Source organism: Pagrus pagrus, assembly GCF_965226575.1.
Source record: "Pagrus pagrus genome assembly, chromosome: 19".
Lineage (NCBI taxonomy): Eukaryota > Metazoa > Chordata > Actinopteri > Spariformes > Sparidae > Pagrus > Pagrus pagrus.
This window is the reverse complement of record NC_140203.1, coordinates 19089389-19110412: the sequence shown is the minus strand read 5'-3', so window position 1 is coordinate 19110412 and position 21024 is coordinate 19089389. Positions and strand designations below refer to the sequence as shown.

The following is a 21024-nucleotide window of genomic DNA, read 5'->3' as shown; positions in this document are numbered from 1 at the left end:
TTTTTAATAACTCCTTCTGAAATATAGTTTGGTGTAGACGCCCAAGGCAGAGACTGGCCAAAGGTCTGTCTGACACATTAATAAACGTTCTCTAAAACAGACTAAACTCTCTCTCTGCTAAGGAATAACATGTCAAACATTAAATTCAGTGTCCCTCTTAAAGCTTTAACAATATTAACCAGAAGGTTGGATGATAGATTGTTGGGAAACTGAGAGCAGACTTGGGTTTAGTTACTCTGTGAAGTTTATTAAACGTCTGTTCGAGCATTGATCTGACTGTCCCCATCCAGTTTACCTCTATGTGTCAGAGCAACGGTAACAAAACACAGAGACAGACTTAAATGTAGGTTTTCCACCGCGTTTAGAAATATTATGACTTGACGCCCGATGGTTTGTTACACTGAACCATGTGGAAAAACACCCTTAGAAACTGTTTGGAAAGGGGAATCACTTTCAAAAATGACTTGGCAGGTGATTGGAAGAACCATCCACGTATCAATGTCTGTCATGGGATAACTTTAACCAATCAGATCAACATTAGGAGAGCTCTATCAGAGGGGCTAGTTGATGAATCAAGCTTTCTTTGCTCTTCTTTCGGTGAAATTCTCTTCACTTCTGATATAACTCATTCAGCCTCTTCACTTACCTCTTTAGGAACCAAACAGTAGCTTCTCTTGCTGGTCAGCACACCTGAAACATGTCCGTAGCTTGCACAGAGGGGAAAGGCCTGTTAAAAATCTGCAACCCTACATCCCCAACCCATTTCCCAAAGGATATCGATGTTGCAAGAAGTCCCCCAAATTCAAAAGATTTTGTAACTGGCCACTTGAATGACACATAGAAGCATTCTCTAGTATCAGTGACATCTTTTGTCTGTGCCTGTCAGAATGGTTACAAATCAGTTTTATGACATGACAAGGCTGGGCACAAACACAGCTTGCTTATGTTTAGGAAGGGATCATGGTTTGGCTTAAAAAATACCTTGTCATGGTTGGAGAAAGATGATGGTTTGGGTTAGACTTTCTTCTTTGTTAACGTCAGGGGAGGTTTGCCATCGCGATCACAGTCGAGACCATGTGGCTACAGTCAGGAGAAGACTGAGGTCATGTTTAAAAGGAACCAATGTTGAACAGCAGTCTAGCTTTTGAAGTCTTTTGTTGACAAGTCCATCCGTCCCGACAGAGGCAGACTCGGGATGTTTGAAGGGCAGGGGCAGAAAAAGAATAGGGCACCAGCTGTATGCTGCGGGGTACAATGTATACAAAAATGGACCTTAAGAAACATAAAGTTGCAATGTTATCACCAGAAATATCAAGATCAAATGCTATGATGTGTATTTTGGGTACTCCAAGTTTGCACCCAAGATGCCTTATACTCCGTTAGGAAGATTTCCATTAAATGTCCATGAACCTTTTGGTTTCAACGAGCTGATGATATTCTCTTCGCCTCACCTTTAAGATTTGCTCATTCTAATGTGCATCGTGCGGCATAATGAACTTCATTCGCAGTTTCAAGAGGGGCTTTCGGTCTTGCTTTTGAGCGTCAGCAGCTTTCAACAACTGCAGAGCTGCTAAAACATATCGCATCCTGTGAGGAAGTGTCCAATTCAGCTGAGGTTAAGATGTGAAAGCATAATAATAATAAATAAAATGCTGATTTTAGAAGTCTATTTAGAAGTGGGTTCATGCCTTTGTTCATTTGCAAACAGCAAATGGAGTGTGTGTGATTGAAACAGTGAGAGGTTTGGATAATCGAGGTTGTGTGTGTTAATTAGGCGTGTGTTATAAATATGCTGCCCGGGTGCTGATACTTGAGTTATGACCTCACTTGTATGGATTCCAGGGTGGTCCTTTCATAGCCTGTTAGACACTCCCACACACACACACACACGCACACACACACACACACACACATAAAACACACTTTCTTCTCTCTCTCCACACAGCCAGGCTTTATCACACATTACTAACAAGCATGAAGAGAGTGTGTCGACACACCCTCAAGCACAGCGAGCATTTTGTTCCCCGTCTTTAACACCCGGGGTCCAAATCATTGTACACACACACACACACCCTCAAACTTTCCTCTCTTGCTCACACACACACACACACACACACACACACACAAATGCTTCAACAATTTAGTCATTTCAAACTTTCTCTTTTATGTTACTTTTACACGCCCAGGTGCACGAACACAGATTTCTAAAATCCCCTCATTCTGTATCCTCTGTCTTGCTCAATCTTTCCCTTTTACAAGACCCACCCACCACACACACTCGCACACACACACACACACACACACACACAATGACAGGATCTCTCTCTGCAGGCTCCAAGGGTCTGATGAAAGTGTTGGGAATGTGCACTGAGAGGCCACTGACACTTCCTCCACTTTCTAGTACTGACGACTCGCCTCAGGCATCTAATGCCCCGGTGACTGCTCCCCCCAGACGTTTAATGGCCACAAGCCGCAGATGACAAATACAATAGATGGGCTTTCATCTGTGCCGGTAGTTATCACCGAGGCTCCCCCGCTGTGGGTCCGTCCTGCATTAGCACCGCTGCCATCACTCAGCTGCTCCTTTTACTGTTTCATAATGGCTGAGTTACTGCTTTCTCTGGATGTAAGTATCAATTAGAAAACCTCAGAATTACACGCAGGTTTGAAAATGCTTTTTTGTAATGTAATTAAAAAAAGTCACCACAGGCAGCAAAGGAGAAAGGAACAAACACATCACAAACAGGAAACAGCAGCTTTCTGTGCATCATCATAAACGTAGCAGCTTGTTTCTGGAAGGACATTGACCTGTGCTACTGTCAGTGACAAACATTATGCATGTGAGGGCATACAGAACGAATGGAGATTATTATTTTTTTTTTCATGTATTATCTGATAAGTTAAAGTAGTTTCCTTCACTCACATGCTCATGTGTACACTGAAACATTATTGCTGCTGTAATGGTTCCTCCTGGTCATCCCGGCAAGCCGTCGTGGTTCGGTGCTGAAATACAGTATATTCTGAGTTATATCTGAAATTAGTGAGTCCTCAGAAGTCTAAGTTAGATATCTTCCAAAAGTACTCTCTCAAAGTTACTCTTAAGCCATTTTCACTGAAGGGTCTGAACATTGTGCCCTTTCACAGATAGCCCATGTCAGACTTGTTCTCACCTCGCTGTAAACTTTAAAAGTTGACTTTACTTTTAAAAAGTCAGGGGATGGATTACCTCAGAATCACCAAATAAAGTAGACTATTAAAGTTAAGTTGTACAAGCTAAACAGTTTTAAACAACTATTAGTGGTAATTCTGAGGTAATCAGTCTCCTCATATCTTTAAGGTAAAGTCACTTTGTCAGATTTTAGAGTGAGCTGGAAATACTCAGTTTGGTCTAGGCCTTGGATGGCGCCTGGGTAGAGCATGCAGGAAGAGTTATCGTCCATAATGATAACTGTTTTCACATTGATATCAATGCTTTATGCATTTGGACATATCTGCAGCTAAACTCTGTGCAGCGTCATTAACACACCCCTCGCTCACAGTGAAATCGTCAGACAATGACTGGCTCTATTTATGCAATGGCTCAATCGGACATTACGCTGACTTTGTAATGGGATGTTTGCCTTTACAGACACAGCTCATGGAGGTAATAATGGAAAAGTTTAAGGTTGCGGTTAGGGCTCACGAAGCTGCTTCGAAGCTTGCATGCTTTGGCTGTTGCCATGGAAATTGACATCCAAATCAGTATTTGAATGATTTATTTGTTGTTGTTGTTTTTTTTTAAGAGAAAGTAGATGTGTTGGCTGCTTTAATGTTTCTGTGCTGCAGTGTAGGGATAGAGAACATTTATTAACTAAAGAACATAACAATATTATATTATATTATATTATATTATATTATATATATAAAAATTATATTATTATAATAACATGTACATTTGTAAGATACCCCCTTGATTTAGATAACTCAGGCTGCAAAAACCTCAAATTAATTTCAAAACTATCAAAACATAATGTCTAATATGAACAGGAACAATGTTGATACGAGCACTTGTTTTAAGACACATTTGAAAAACAGTGAAACTGTCCTTTAAATAAAGCCTTGTATTTTGTCTCATTTGAAATTAACATAAAAAAAAAATAATCGCCTTCGAACTCTGAAACAGTAATTAAATGTAAACCCACTGTAAAAATGTAATGAAACCATGTCGCCCTATTACAGTGATTTCTTGCCAGTGTATATTTTTCGACACGTCTCCTCAGAAATTGCCATGCAGAAATTAAGCAGATACATCCGGCATGTCTGGAGCGGGACAGTATTCACAATGATTCAATACAGCTAATAGAATATAAAAACATTTTACAGCCACTCCAAGCAAACAGGGCTGCAGATGTCGTCTCTTATCGGCCCGCCTCAGGAAATTGGAGATATAAACACGGTCCAGAAAACCGTTTATTTAATTAATCAAGACTTCCTTTATACGGCTATTGGGGCAGTGCCATACCTAATATACAGCAGTTTTGGCTGAGGAATATAAAGATGTTGTGGACTTCCAACATTATGAGCCGGTCTACTGTATAGTTGATGGGAAGTATTGCTTTTGGCTAAATCTAGACTTTAAAGCATGGAACAAAAGCAGTCAGGAAGTAAATTATGGGCCATAGCTACCGGCAAACTAACCCTCTACATTATGTAACATGTCATGTATATCATGGCCGTCAAAACAGTATGCAACCCATGAGATTTAGTGCTCCCTTGCAGTTCAGGTGCAGAAGTTGAATATTGTTGGCAAACTTCAGCTTTCATAGCTTTCAACACTGCCTCATTTCCCAGGAGTAGCCCTTATTTTTCATGTGAATTTCTCGAGGGGTGAAGGTTGGGATAGTTTTTCCAGGATTGCAAATTAGTCCAAGAAAAGAGGGAGCGAAAAAAAATTCCCTCGTTTGCAGTTCAGTTTTGGCAGAGCGGGGATGTTTGCTGTGTCACTGCAGAGGGAAAAGAGGGCTGAGAGGATTTGAACGGTCTTATTAGAAGGTAAATCAGGAGAGGAGGATTTCCACAGAAACACCAGCCCCTGAAGCTGAGCTTCTTTCGTTCCACGTCCCCTCTTGTTGCTGCAGTTGCTACACGCCCATGACACACACTTCACACACACACTCCACTCTGCTCTCACCCTGAGGTCCTGTTTCCGGTCTGGAGTGTATGAGAGAGACCAGCCTGCGTCTTATTACACACACATGTTCCTATGAGCATTGTTTATGTGTGTGTGTGTGTTGACTCTAAGCGTCATGTTGCTGCTGTTGCTGCTTAGTTTTCGTCTGATGCGCTTTTTTTTTTTTTTTTTTAAGCAGAAACACTCGTAAAACTCCAGATGGAAAAAACATGTTTCAGCTCATATCACACAGGGGTTTATTCACACGGATACAAAGACTCACACAGCTGCACACACATAACAGGCACACGGACACAGACACACCAGCGTTGTGTGGTGTTGCTGTAAACTGCGACTTGTAGACAATAAAGGTTGTGTTTCAAACAATCATTTGTCGACCTTTTGCTCTTATAAAGCTGCTGTTCCTGTGTTAACGAAGGTTGTTTTCTGTATGTAAAATACTCACACACACACACACACACACACACACACACACACACACACGGATGACTACTAATCATGTTGAGTCTAAATCCAAAGAGGATTTTTGTTTTCCCGTGTTTCGGGAACCGGCTTAAGTCCATGTTTCCTAAGAAGTGCTTTGTGTTGAACGTTAATCTATTACAGATTAACCCATTCTTGACTAAAGCGGCTCTGTTTAGTACAGACAGGTTTTCTTTGTTTATATACATACTTCAAATTGTATTTTCGAAAGACATATATCATAATTTCAAAGTAGTTAAAGTTGAATTTCTGACATATAACGACCATTTGATGGTTTTCATATGATTCGTATTGCTGATACCATACAACTAATACTTTTTATTGAACGCAGATGCACAAATCTTGTTGCTTAATTGATAGTAATCATTCCCACACTCTAACACACAAATATGCTTATACTCTTGTGGGGACCTTACATAGACTTACATTAAATTCCTGGAGACCAGCCCTAAACTTTACACAGGTCTTCACCCTAAAGTTTCATAATCGACCATATGGGTTCAAACATTTGGTCCCCACAAAGTTGACGGACCTCGCTCTGTGGGTGGACTCACATATAGAACAACAAGTTTGCACACACATGCACTGATGTCTACACAAAGAAAGCCCAATCCAGCCAATCTCTTTTGATTTACGATTCATTTACACAATAATACAATCAGATTTAATGCCAGAATCTTTGACTCAACTACCTGGTCATTCACTTTTGTGGTTTTTCCATTACTCATTGTAATCTAGCTTTTGTGATCTTCAAACATCCTTTGCTTGGCAAGCATGCAGTATCGTTCACTTGCCAAATGGGGGAAAACAACCAGATGCGATTTACTGATGAAATTTTTTCCTTGTTTTTTTTTTTCCGGTTGGTAGTGTTATAGATGAGTGCATGTAAAAAACAAACAATACGCTTTAAATAAAATCCCCAACACCTCTACCACCAGACTACAGGGAGTAATCCTTCTGATCAGAGCAGCATCTTGTTCGATCTAACCTTCAGACATCTTCTTAACATTGAATCTGTTTTCTCCTTTCAGAAAGCACCACTGCCACCATGGATGAGGAACAGTGCTACTACAATGAGACCATCGCCTTCTTCTACAACCGCAGTGGCAAATACCTTGCTACTGACTGGAACACCGTCAGCAGGCTGGTGATGGGCCTGGGCATCACTGTGTGCATCTTTATCATGCTCGCCAACCTTCTGGTGATGATTGCCATCTATGTCAACAGGAGATTCCACTTCCCCATCTACTACCTGATGGCCAACCTGGCAGCTGCTGACTTCTTTGCTGGACTAGCATACTTCTACTTAATGTTCAACACGGGACCAAACACGAGGCGTCTGACTGTTTCAACGTGGCTTCTGCGTCAAGGCTTGATTGATACCAGCCTGACGGCGTCTGTGGCCAACCTTCTCGCCATCGCCATCGAGCGCCACATCACTGTGTTCCGCATGCAGCTACACACGCGCATGAGTAACCGGCGTGTGGTGGTGGTGATTGTCATAATTTGGACCATGTCCATAGTCATGGGGGCCATCCCCAGTGTGGGCTGGAACTGCATCTGTAGTATTAGTACTTGCTCCAACATGGCACCGCTTTACAGCAACTCCTATCTGGTCTTCTGGGCAGTGTTTAACTTGGTGACTTTTGTTGTAATGGTGACACTATACGCCCACATTTTTGTCTATGTGCGCCAGAGGACCATGAGGATGTCGCGGCACAGCTCTGGACCACGACGCAACCGGGATACCATGATGTCTCTGCTGAAAACCGTGGTGATTGTGTTGGGTAAGGAAGAGATTTACTGTGTCCTTTCTATCTATCGATCTATCTATCTTGCTATCTTGCCATGTGTCTTGCTAGCACTATGTCCTTCTACGTACCTACCTAGCTATTTCTATCCAATTATGTATCTTCTACATATACACAGTATCTCTCTCTAACTAGCAAGCTACTTGTACTGTCTATGTATTTCTGTAGCAGTGAGAGCAACATTTGAAGTCTTCAGCAGCAGCAGCAGCAGAACAATGAATCTGTTGACAGCTCTATCTGTGAGGCTGTATCATTCAGTCCAAGCACAGTGTCCGCCTAGCACGACTGTAAGCCTCAAATACATCATCTCAGCCAACCCTGTCTCCCAAGAATCACGTTAATGTGCTGTGATTCTGCATGAGCAGTTGTGTTCATTTTGTTTTAGGGCTCTAATGTCTACATGATACAGCTGTCTCATGTGTAAAACTGGAATAGATAGAACGATTACTGTCATACTACTTTGATAGATGTGGGTTGTTGACTTTACACAGTATATTTTTCACTGTAAGTGAAATCAATTTCCTCTTTCCCATTAAAGAGGATATGGAACAGGTGATAAAGATCTAATTTGGTGGGAAAATACTTAACCCAATTGAAGTAAAGTGAGATAAATTGCCTGATCATCTTCATAGCTACCCCGTAAAAGCTTTTAAACTCGACTACCTGACAGTGTTCTGAAATCGTCTCATGTATACTGCCCTGTTATACGCACCATTATAATATTCACTGATTCAAAATCCAAATCTCCCTCTGACCATGTCTATATTAACTATCTTTTTTCCCCAAATAAACTTATGCTATTCTGTCATTACTAATGATATCATTACAGTCCTGCTGAATGCAAACTGTTGACTGAGAAAACAGATGCACACCATCATTTGCAGTGATTATGTGGGTTTTTTTATGAGCCCAAAAATGCCCCTGTTTGTGTCAGGAACTGTGAAGTAATCACAACACTTGGGCAGTATATGGTCACATGCTTTAGGCCATACTTCTTTTTGGACCGTACGACTGTAATTCTCATGTCCAATAAAGTGCGCCTCAGGCCTCAGCTCAACTCCCTGAGATAGAAATGATTCCCAAACCGCTGGAAAAAGAGACCCAAATTGCTATAATCTAGAATTGTCCTTCAGTGTAGTATTTTGCAATTGTATGGAGTGACATGGCTCTGTTCTGTTTTATTTTCAAGCTAAGGCTGTGTGTGTCAGTCTGACAGTTTTATGTCTGAGCACTAAGCAGAGATATGTCTCCCACTTTGCAAGTCTCCAGGCCTCTCCAGCAGAGTGTAATAAGATAGAGGCATTTCTCTTTTTTACATAAACTCACTATAACACAGTAGCAGACCAACTCAGTCATCTGTTGGAGTGTGAATTGTGGGAAAAGGACATCTCACTGCCTGGAAGCAGGATGTGTTGTTCCTAGACAAAACATACCAAAGGATTCCATGTGATTTGTCTCCTATGTGCTGCGTTATCTCATCCTGTTGCCACTGTTGTCTTTACTCCAACCTTAATTCACAGCGGTGGACAGCAGAATGTGCTCTGCAGCCTACACTATGTATAAAACTGAAGGACATACATTTTCTGTTGCTTAGAGATGTGTGTGTTTGTTTCTACTCATTTAACCTGCCTCATAGTTTAGCAGTACAGGTGGTATATATCCTTTTCATTAACTTCTGTAAAAAGTTAGGCAGATTGGTGACATTTGTCGTCATGGTGACAAAGATAAACGCAACACAATGTTGCAATTTTGTTAGGTTTAGGTGACAAAACTTAATGGCTAGGTGTAGGAAAAGATGACGTAAGGTAAATATGTTGCTCGGGTTGGGAACCACTGACATTTGAACCGATATGCTACCGTAGCTAAGTTGGCTAAATGAAATGACATTCGTTGTCAGTTTCTCTCACTGGTCAAGTGAAAAGAACTCAACTGTTGCTATAAGTTTGTCGTTGTCAGTAACTCTCAACTCTGAGCTGCCCTCTAGTAGATGCATTGCTTAACACTACACACCACACTAACATAAAGGACCCATGGAAGTTTGTGGGTTACGGTTGCATTGTTTGAGATGGAAGTCTAGTCAACGTGGGGCCTAAATGAGCCTTAACACTGGTCTCCTGAGTGAAAGTCTTGTATTTGTTGGACCCATTCATCAACCACAACCTCCCCCCTCCCAGGGCCTTCTTGCTTTTTATACTACATCACTTCACATGATTTAGTGTGTCGTATCTGGATGCATCTGTTTCCCATAGAACCACCTGCACGCAAAATTGGACTTTGGTGTATCTACTGCATCAGATTTGAAAGTGGAAAGTCGTGTTATTTGTAGTGACAGGGCTTATCAGATAATATGTATCTGAGTGGACTATTGTTATTGTTGATCATTCTGGGAAGAAGCTGAAAGATAAGACTATGGCCAAAAAAGCTCACTTCACGAAGTTCACTCATGAAGGAAAGCACGTTCATATCGCTTATTCTTCTTATCTGCTTTGTCTTTTCTTTTGTCATTGCCGTCTTCAACCTTGATTAATACAATAACCAGCTTAAAGATATTCAGTACGATGTCTATTGTGAAAGCAAAATGGTCGAAACACTTAACCTCGGGGCTCAACTATATCTCAAGTACACTGTATTTTTCCGTTGTGCAACGGTTGACTGAAAGTTTGAAAGTCCTGGAGTCGTTGCGGCTGCTCCCTCCTTCCTTTAGCTGGTGTTTGATACACCACTACAAAAAAAGTCTGAGTCATCCAATAACACGTGCTACCATCATTTAAAAAGCTGTTAATAAATCCAAACATCTTCCCAAGACATCTTGCGTCATTCCGAAGCAGCAGCGGATTCCTTAGAAATTAAACAAGCAGTGTCACATTCTTTCTCAAGAGTTTCTCAATCTCAGGATCTGCCAGTAAATGCAACGACATGACAGTCTTAATGAAATCACCTACACTGAGCAACTAATTGGCAGTGTTTTCTGAGGGAGAGAGGAGCTCTGGACTTTGAGCTTTTTAAATGTTGAGACTTTTAACATGCATACGAACCTATGACACACTGAGGGAAAGATAAGAAATGAAAAAGCATAGTAAGTAAATTGATGTCATATCATACGGAGAAATATAAGCTCAGGCTTAAAGGCAACTTTATTTGTGGTTTGTCTGCCGTTGGTAAGAGCTGTTTCACAATACTTATGACAGTTTGTCTCTGTGTTACTAATTTGAGTTATTGTTTTGGATCCCAGAGAAGATCACATTTGTTTCTCTTCTGTGATGACAAACGCTTACTGGGAAAGTAAGTTATCTGGAATCCACTGCCGTTTCTGTATGAGGTCACTTTTTAAGCACCGAGGAGGCTAAGCAATAAAATACCAGAAGGTAGTCGCTTGTTTTGATTGGACGTACAGTACAATCACTCATTCACATTTGTTGGACACTTATCTCCTGTCTTATTTCCAAATATTCCCTCTTTGCCTGTTTTTCGTCTTACGCTGGTCAGAGCGAAACAAAAAAGGTCAACAGGCGTTCAGTTTGTGGCTGGGTCAAAGTGACCATTGAGTTCTGGGTTTTGATTATAATCAAATTCTGAGGAGGATATCACATTGGGTTGATGAGAAAGTAAACCTCACAGCTATTCCCCATCCAGCTTCTCCCATCATCTGGTCAGCAGATGGTGACCACGTGATAATAACTGGTCCCCTGCTGCCTGCTGTCCTCTCCACAGATCCTTCTCAGGATGCTGTAAAGAACCAGCCAGCTGGGTGAGGAAGGGATGGAAAATAAAGACAAAGTTGGTCACACACACTTAGGCGTGCATAAGCGCCCGACATATACAGAACATGTACACATGTAGACTCTCTCACACTCATATAAACCCACCGGCTTGATAAAGTACAATTGGACATGAGCGTGGCTGCATTCACATAAACACTGATGCACTCACTCAGTCAAATGATGGGAGAGGAAAACCAGAATCTGGCTTGTGCTTGATGTGACCTGCCAAAAACAATCGAGATAGAAACACACATGTGGAAAAAGCATTTCCACGTGCACATACAAGAAAATGATATAAAGTTCTAACTATGCATTAAAGGTGTGTTGTATGTGCACATGGAGACGGAAAAAGGAAAGCAGGTGAAGCAATAATTGCCAGCAAAGGCAGGAAAGAAGAACTAACCGCCGCCTTAAACAATCAGGGTTTCCAACTGAATTAGAAACCTTGAGTTGAGTTTGTTTACAAGAATACTCCACAGGGTACCCTCAAAGGAAGCGTTTATAATCGACCAGGCCAATATATGGGCTGATAACAGATCATTGAAGATTTATTGTATCGATCCATGTGTTAGCCGATAAACAACCACAAATGTCAGAACTATGTCAAACAAGGTCTGACGTAATATAGTGTAGAAACAGTGTCACCGTGATTTAGTTTGTGCTGCTCAGTATGTATCTTGGCCACAGTATGGACTTTTTTGTATCATATTGTTTGTTTAAAGTCTGCATTTATGTTAAAGACTTCTGATTTTATCATTTTGAGACTTCCTAATTTCTATATCGGACTCAATACCTCAATAGACACACCTAAATCTGTTTCCCTCCCATTAGTGGCTGATACATCTCAAACCAGGCTACAACTAGTTTTTACTCTTTGTAATTTAGTGATGGGTAAAAAAATCTGCACTTCCTGAACACCGTCCTGAACTAAGCGTCCGCAACTAGAGGTCATGAATAGCCTCGTCCATTTGACCACTGGCGCTTGTCCGCTGTTTGAATGACACCAACAGAGATTCTCTTCATCACTCTTCAGTGAGTCACCAGCTCTGTCAAATGAGGCATGACCCTTGTTCACAGTGTGAGTGTCTGTGTGTCAGGTGTTGGCTCGTGAAGACGTCTTCTGTGAATGATTTGATTATCTTAAAGCCCACGGTGGTGTATGCGGTCGCATCGTCAGACAATGTGGAGCGCCAAGACATACCACCGCCCCAAACACATGCACGCAGATGCCATATCGCTTACTTACACTTGTTTCCAAATTGCAATGTATAACCAATCAATGTTCGACCCGGGAGCCGGCTGCTTTTTTCTCTCTGCTACCACAATGCATTCGACTGAGAGCAGAACCAATCAGAGCTAACTACCAGCCCTCCAATCAGTCAGCGTGGAGACACGACTGGTGCGCGGATCGCAATGTTCACCTGTTTTCTGGGTGTTTGGGTGTGTGAAGTACTCAATGCGTGAAATTCCTGTTCACAGTGTAGCTTTTCTAATCACTCATAACGACAGCATCTGCGCTTATGAATCCTGTGTCAGCAGTCAGTCAGTTGCTCATTTCTGGCAAACTCTTAAACTCTGCTTCAGCATGCACAGTATCATTAAATGCTTCCTGGGACGGCACATGCAGCTTGTTTTACACACTGTCTCAGCTTTTTGAGTAAGCCAGGATTTGATAGCATGCATTAACAGCAAGATATCAAGTATAATCGAGTATTAGCCAGAACAACTCCGCCTGTTTGGAGCGGAAAGTGGGTTTGTGTGCATATGTCGGTTTGCTTTTGCGGCAGAGTGTATTGGTTTCTTGGGAGAGGTTTTTGAAAATTCATAAAGTACCTGTAAAAATACACCTGAAACATGTTATTTTCCTGTCGCAATAATTAGAATTAGAATAAAAACGTGTTGAGTTTAAAAAATGATTTTTTCTGTGTATCCTTATCAGATTTTTAACCTCCCAAATATCTGTATAGATATTGGCCAGTATCCAGTAGTATCAAGCTGTAAACGTGCATGTCCGTGGGTGTGTATGTGATGGATTTTAGTGCTGGCAGAGAATAACAGCCGATTCTAATAAGAAAACATCTGCGATCAAAGGCTGAAAAACAATAACAGAATCTGGTGGCACCGAGCAGCCAGCAGAATGTAACCGTACTGACAATTTTCTCAACAAAACAACTGCTGGAGTGGATCAACTGCTATTCTTTAAAAGTTTTAGGACCAAAGTGCCGCTTTAAATGAGATGCAATTTTGGAAAATTGGATACAGAATTTGATGGTGGGAAGAAAATGAATTTGGTGCTGATGGCATGGTTGTGGCCAACAATCTGCGTTTGATCTAAACCAGGGGTCCAGAGTTGTTCCCTTGGAGCGGCAAAACTGAAACTCGGGTCACATCCAAAAGCAAAAGCCTAATAATTGTATTCTGTTGTGTAGTTGAGATGCAAAATGGGTTAATCCAAAAGTTAATTGGATGACCTTCTGCATTTAAAGAGCAAAAAACAGCACAAACACTGATTTATATCACATTTTTGAAACTCTTTTCTTAATCTAGAAAAGGCCCCTCTTTGGGCAGCACTGATCTGAACCGTAACAGTAACATCACAGTACCAGTGTGCATTTTACTGTTGAATTTTGTCTTTTTATTCCAATAACAGAAATACAAAGAGCAAATAAAGTTATAAAAAACTGAAATCTCAGCACCTGGAAGTGAGTGAGTCACTGCTGCTGACCACAACAACTCTGTAGACATGTTACAGCCTGAGCAGAGCAGAAAACCTTCATTATTGCCTTTTCAAAGCCCTCACTGTACTTCCAGTCAAAAGCGTGTTTCTCTTACCATTAGATCACCGTGACACCATCACTAGGCTCCATCACTGTGTAAACCACAAGCCTCTTTATCAATAATTGTAAACACTCAGCTACTGAATGTGAACTTTCATCTAATCTCCAGTGTGTGTGTGTGTGCGCGTGATGAAGCACTGATGTGGGAATGAGGGGAGAGGAAAAAGACATCCCTCTGTGGACAGACGGGAAGCACTGGGCCATTTCAGAAATAAAGATAATGGATTCTGTCCGCTGACTAATTTCAGTGGGATCATGATCGCAGCCGCAGACGACGGTTTGGGGAGAGAAAATGACAGAAAGACAAAGATTGAGTGAGAGAAGCGGGAAGCTGAGGGACAGACACGGGGGTAGAGAGGTCGCAGAAAGGGAAATGCAGTGAGAAACAGACGAGAGATGAGATAGAGGACAAATTGAAGGGACTGACAGTAAGTGACGACGCGCCGAAAGAAAAGAATTGAAATAAGATATTAAAAAATGAATGGATGGTAAGAGAGAGGATGGTGGTGGTGGTGGTGGGGGGGGGGGGGGGGGTTAATGGGAAGAAAGGGAGTGATGAGAAATGTAATTTAATATTGGGTGTTTGTCATTTTTAAGGGCCTGAAAGTATTGCACATTAGAGGAAACCTAAGCCGGCAGACATGAGAGAAATAAAAGTATGTGGTAGTAAGATGAAAATCCCAGATGGCTGGAGAGCTCGATGGACTGCAGCTTAAGGAAACACATGCAAATAGACAAAACACGAGAAAATTGAGAATATGTCTTCATCAATTTTACTAAAATGTGCAGCGTTTTGGAAATGCGCTGCAAATACACAAATATGTTGCGGTGCGTCGAGCTCTCTCGGCCACCCTTCAGCACAGCGTGAAGCCCTCTAATGAGCGACGTGTGTTGCTACATGTGGAACACATCAGCACAGCGTAGAGGAGGTGTGAGACTCAGCACGATAAGGATCAGAGACTTAAACGGCTGTACGGGAAGATTAACAGTGACATTTTAGCCCTGCTCTACCAAAATATTGAAATCGCTGCTCACAATTCATTATGTTCAAATTTTACTTGAAATCACTGCACAACATTATGGCAAGGCGATTGCAGGAAAGACTGCACAGGTCTTTGCTGAAAAACTAAAACCAGGCTCTGTTTCACAAGAGATGACTTCTTGTGTCCCTGCAAGTTATGTTTTCTCTCTAGAACTATAGTAGAAACAGCACGATGTTTTCACAGCCCTGCGAAAGCTCTCAGGGAGGAGGTGGAGGGTGGAGGGTTGGACGTATCAAGCAAGTGACGTAGACTGCCGTAGAGGGATCCCAGTTCATAGCCCATCTCCTGTCAACAGTCAACAATGCCGTCTTTACACATGACCACAATGTTTCCATATCCTTATCCAACTACTTTTTCCCATGTAGTGTCGTAGTAGAAGACAGCTGATGCTGGGAACTGGGCTAACTCACATATAATGCACAAAATCATCAGAGACAGAGAGCTATGATTGGTTGAGGTAGTAAGTCTAAGTCCATGTTGTTTGTCCATCCTCTCTAGAAGGGTTTTCTGCTCTGATGAGCCTTCAGCAAGGTTGGCATCATTTGTCACTGTCTAAAATGACACTGTTGTTGCACTCAGAAACTGTGGGGGGCGCCAAATCGCACAAAATGCCAATTTCTACATAATGTTACTTTAAGGTGGTAGGTTTTAGGGAAACATCGTACTGGAGTTACAAGAGGAGGGAGCCTTTTTATCAGGGTGACATGTTTCGTGAAAAAAACAATCTAGCAAATATAATAAATTAGAATTAAATTTTAGCTTCTCCTTAATTATATCTGACCATAGTTTGATTTAATTTGAGATATCTGTCTCTTTTCACGAATACAATGGAGGTGAATGGTAGTCAGTTAAAAAAAATAACAAAATCCGACAGCTACATTGTCATTGTTAGTCTGGACAGTCTGCATCCATAAAACATGATGTCTACAGTTATATTGGAAGTACTTTTTATGGAAGAAATAGTTCCAATATAATCAGCCCACCCACACCCAGACCCCTAACCGCATTGATCATAGCACCTTTTTCAAATCCCTATTCAAGCCCCTGATTGTAGAGAAAAAGGGTAGTGTACTGTACAGGATTTCCTCCTTGAAAGTATTTTTCAGCAGCTCACTCTCACATATCAGAGGCCAGAACAGCTTTCAAATCCACAAAAGGAGAGTATTCATTACAATTAATGCAACTTTCACTTGGACGGACGACTAATGCTCATTACCTCTCTTGAGCGTGTTTCAAATTTCTGCAAATTGTTCTTCAAAGTGCAGCCAAATCACTGGAAACTGATGCCAGGCATTCAAAATAATACCTCAAGCCAAACCACCAGCATGATCCTTTGAGCCTTTTAACCTCATATTTATGTATTTCTGCAGCACACTACATGTGACAAAGTGCAATAGAACAAGCTGCTCTCACTAACACTGACAACCCAACGTCATAAACATCTTCTCCATGGAAGAAACATGACACGTCAGCCATTAGAGCAAAGCCTTTCCATTACAAACAATGAGATTAGGAAAGAGCTCCACATTTCCTTCTTTAGAGGAGGAGGTGGTGTACAGAGACATTATTGCTCAAAATCCTCTAATGATTTTTGTATGAAGCAAATAGCTTTAATGTTCAAGCTTTAATGTTCTGTTTCTGGTTTATAATGATTATAACGCTGATTGCGAGGCTAAACACGTTGGGATGGAAGGACAGTTTTGTTTTCTTTCTCAACACCGTCCAAACGCTTTCACGATGATGCGTTCGAGTGCTCCGCCATCTGTCTTTGTGCCATGTGTAATTATGTAAGTGAGTGTTTGCGTGTGTTTTTGTCTGCACATGTGAGTGTTTATCCATGTCTACCCTCAGTTTTGCATCTGTGCGTGTGTGTGTGTGTTTTTGGGAGTGTGGAGTTCGTTCCTGTGGTCTGGTCCCCATTATTTCCTTATTTTTGTTCCCATAGCCCTCTGTTCTCTGTCCTATGGAAGACCATTTCCGCCAGGAAAAGAAAAAGGAGGATGGGACTTCGGAGTGATAATAAAAGAAACGCTCATGGGATAGTCCAAGTCTGACTGACAAAGTCAAAAGTATTACTTTTTATATAAAAACAGTCACTGAAAATGACTAAATAATAATGATGTTAAAGGTAAACGGTTCAGTTATTAGTTGTATTAGGCTTTTATAACAACATTTGAGTCCCCTTTAAAAATTAAAAAGAAGTTAAAACAAGTAAAACAAATTGACTGACATTGGGGGCGTGGCAATAACCGGTGTAGAATAGCCATTATATTCATAAATTAAATGCTGATATCATTTTATTAAACACATATAATAATATCATGTACATAATCCAGCACGTTTAAACATTTCAGTATTTTTCCATTCTCGACTTCCTATTTCATAAATGTATCTCATATTAATGACTAACCGTGAGTGTTATTTATTTTTGTCATTTCATTTTTTTTTTAAGGCGAAAATGAGCTTCCATACACATTGGATCCGAAACTTTAATAGACTGAAAACACAATGTTTTGGCACTTCTTGGATTTATTGCTCAATAAATGCTTCCAAATGTCTCAGTGAAGTTTTGGACGTCGAGCCGTAGCTTCGACAGTCACTCTCCCATAGGTCCTGAATGATTTGTTCTTCGCTGGATTCTGGGTGTTTTGATTAGCTGAAATATCATCAAGTGCTATGGAGCAACGTGTCTTTCAACAAGATCAAATCACTGTGTAGCTGAGGACGATCGTAAAAATGTCACAGTGTGTCACATGCGCTGTCTCCTGCTTCTGTGTAATCCATAACTCTATCAAGACCTGGAAAGTGTCAAAGTAGTTTTGCATGCATTTCCAGATTTTCCAGGCCTGCGTCAGAGTCCTGTTTATTTACTTTTCTCCACTGACTTTCCATTTCTCCGGTCTCTTTTCCCTCCATGTGGCAAGTTGTGACAAGGCAAAAGGATTCACCTCGGTCCCAACAAAAACCCGTTTGTTTCTTCCATACACAAAAAACTCTGCTGTTCTCCTCTGTGTATCTGATGTGGCAGGAACGCTGGCCTATGTGGCAGCGGTAAGGCGGGCACTTTTTTGGGGGGGGCGGGGGGGGGGGAATGTAAAGAGGCAATTTTGAGATAAAGGGTGTAACACAAGCAACTACATACCCCTGGCTTCACAGAGGAAATGAAAGAATCTGAGGGTGAAACCTCTCAGGTCACAGCTTCACACAAAGACTGAGGGAAAACCGGGACAAACTTCCTGCAGATATGCACATTTTACACTCCATTTAGAACAGAGAAAGCTCAACTGTAAAGAGGCAGCACGTTTGAAGAAGAAATAAGAGGAATGTAAAAGAGCATTATATGATTTTAAATGTTATTTTGTCACAATGCTGGTCTGTTTCTTCTGGGGTTTTTTTGTGTGCTGTGTCTTGTCCCGTTCTGAGTAAGATGTTTCACTCAGAGACAAATACTTGAGATGGTTTCTCTGCTGGGTTGCGAAGCGTTTCAGAAATGTATCAAACTCTGGAGAGTCTGCCTGCATAGCTGGGAAGTGAGGTCAAGCCTTCGCTGCAGCTGCCGCCTGCAAAACACTAACAGATAACAGGCCTGCCTGTCAATATTCCCTCTCTCTCTCTCTCTGCTTCCCTAATTTCTCGTCTGGACTTTTTGTTTTACAGCCTCAAGAGTGTAATGTCCCCCAGTTGTCTCATAGTTGCGACAAATAGCATCTGTTGAGTGAATTCATGGTGCTTGAACTTGACATTCGTGAGTAATGAGTCAGTGACCCCCTTTTTCTGTAACACGCTCAAAGTGATGATGCATTGTACTCAGCAAAATGAGGTTGGGAGGTTAGATGTGATGATGGATTAGTGGAGATTGGGTTGCAAAAATGAGGCAGAGGTCAGTGGTTTATGTTTCTGGAGATGTTCCACATTAAGGGAGAGATAATGCAGGATGTTGATTGTCATTGGCTGATTTCCTGACAGAGGGAATCCAATTCCAGCTGAAAAGTTGACTTTTAGATATTTCATTGTAGAACGTGTCTGAAGCCCATAACCGAAACAGTCATACTTTCTGTCGTTGTGGTGTTTGTGGATTATAGCACGTTTTATTGTACACATTTTTGTATGGGGCCCCTTACTGTAGACCCCCATCAAGAACCCTTGAGGGTCCCGGAACCCACTTTGAGAACCACTGCAGGAAGAAATGATGTCGAAGGCACCAGATCAAAAAACACATATAGTGTGTTCTGGACATACAGCCTATTTAGTTTGTGAGGCTTGATGAAATTCCTCAAAAAACGTGAGATTGACAGTCTGATTGTTTTTTTTTAATATTAATTTTTTTAAATTTTTTGTATTTTTTGTATTTATCTATATATTTATATGTATTTATTTATTATTCTAAGTCATGGGGCTTTTATTTTGAACGCTTGGCCTTTTTCTCGGTCATCCCGATGTTTGGAGTCCTAAAAGTGACAAATTGTCAGTATTTGCACTCGGCATATGTGCTTATTTAAGCAACACAGTACTTTATTGAGACATATCTCTTTATTCAGAGGTGCAATAATACGTTAAAACAGCAGAATAAGTTCAGTTATTTGAATTGTTTTTGTAAAAAACTGATAAAAACAATAACTGAATTGTTTGTTTCCCTCACTTAGGATGTCAAATAAGTGATCATTGTTCCATTTGCACAAGTGTACTGAACTTTTTAGCTTCGTCTTTGTGCTATGATGCAAAATAATCAATGACACATTTTCCACTCTCAACATGAAACATGTTACTCAATCCTTTCCTCATTAATCCTTTATCATATAAAAACTAGAAAAATGAGAACTGTCGCGATGAGTAAGGTTGTCTGCTGAAAATACAGCTACAGTGATTTGCGAACAGACTGCAGGTGATGGAGTGATGCTGAAGGATTTTACCAGCACTTCACCCTATCTTGGTGCTAGCAAGTTAATCAGTGACGTACTGTATTTCCCTCTTTCATCATCTTCCATTTTTGTTCCCTTATGTATAGTTTATCATACAAAAACTAGAAAACTGGAACTTCAGTAAGACTACAGTATCTTGTGTGCTGGAAGTAAACAGGAACACTGATTTTTGCACAGATTCCCGTTAATGCAATGTTGTGGAAGATGGAGGCAGATTGTCCACCAGCTAATTGATTGCGGATGGCATTGTTCTCTCGGACGGATAAAAAAAAGACATAAAAGTCGGCTATAAAATGAGAAAATGGCTCGACAAATGTACTTCGGCATCGTATAAGTATAATGTATGTGCAGGAAATGTTGTAAGTATGTTTTTGTCTCAGACACCAGCGTTTTAGTGGTGTCTTTGGGTCGCCGTAACTGGCAACCTAATGCACCCACAACATCAAAACACTGTACAACTTAAAGTACTTTGTGCTCAAAATGTGTAATTGAAAAGTTTCAGATGTGGTGATAGAGCTACATGGCTGTTTCTGTTGTGTAGACTGATGATGGTGTGGTTGTTAAGTAATGGTGGTGTGGGTCTAAAGTGACTTTGGTGTGTTTCCGGACAAACCAAAAAACAACTTAGTCTGTCTCCCGGACGGTATGAACGTGGTTGTGTGATACATTTTCCGAGACAAAACCTTTGAGCCATTTCATTTATTCATCTGTTTTATGTTGTTTACGCTTCTTTGCTTTTAGTGGTTCAGAAGAATGCGAGGACAGACAAGTAGATGATTACCACCCAGGATGTCTCATTAACATAACTTAAAGCGGAGGTGGCACGCTGCCTCCCATGTGCGACATGATAAGGACCACAGTTCAAGGTGACTCTGAAAACATGTGTAACCATTTTGAGTCATCAGTACTTAAGTTTAAGTCTAAGTGAATCATTTTTCCAAAACTGTTGGTCAGCAAAATTCAGTTGTGAGTCCAAAGCAAGTCATCACTTTTAAAGTGT

At 41.0% G+C, this 21024-nt stretch overlaps 1 protein-coding gene across 1 annotated transcript in view; it reads left to right on the top strand.

Moving 5' to 3' along the window:
- Nucleotides 1-21024, top strand: part of lpar1 (lysophosphatidic acid receptor 1) — a 43147-nt gene that overhangs the window by 14940 nt on the left and 7183 nt on the right. The window contains exon 2 of the mRNA XM_084383987.1: nucleotides 6685-7440. Coding sequence (XP_084240113.1) covers nucleotides 6702-7440 — 739 coding nt within the window. The 5' untranslated portion in view covers nucleotides 6685-6701. The remainder of the gene's footprint in view (nucleotides 1-6684; nucleotides 7441-21024) is intronic.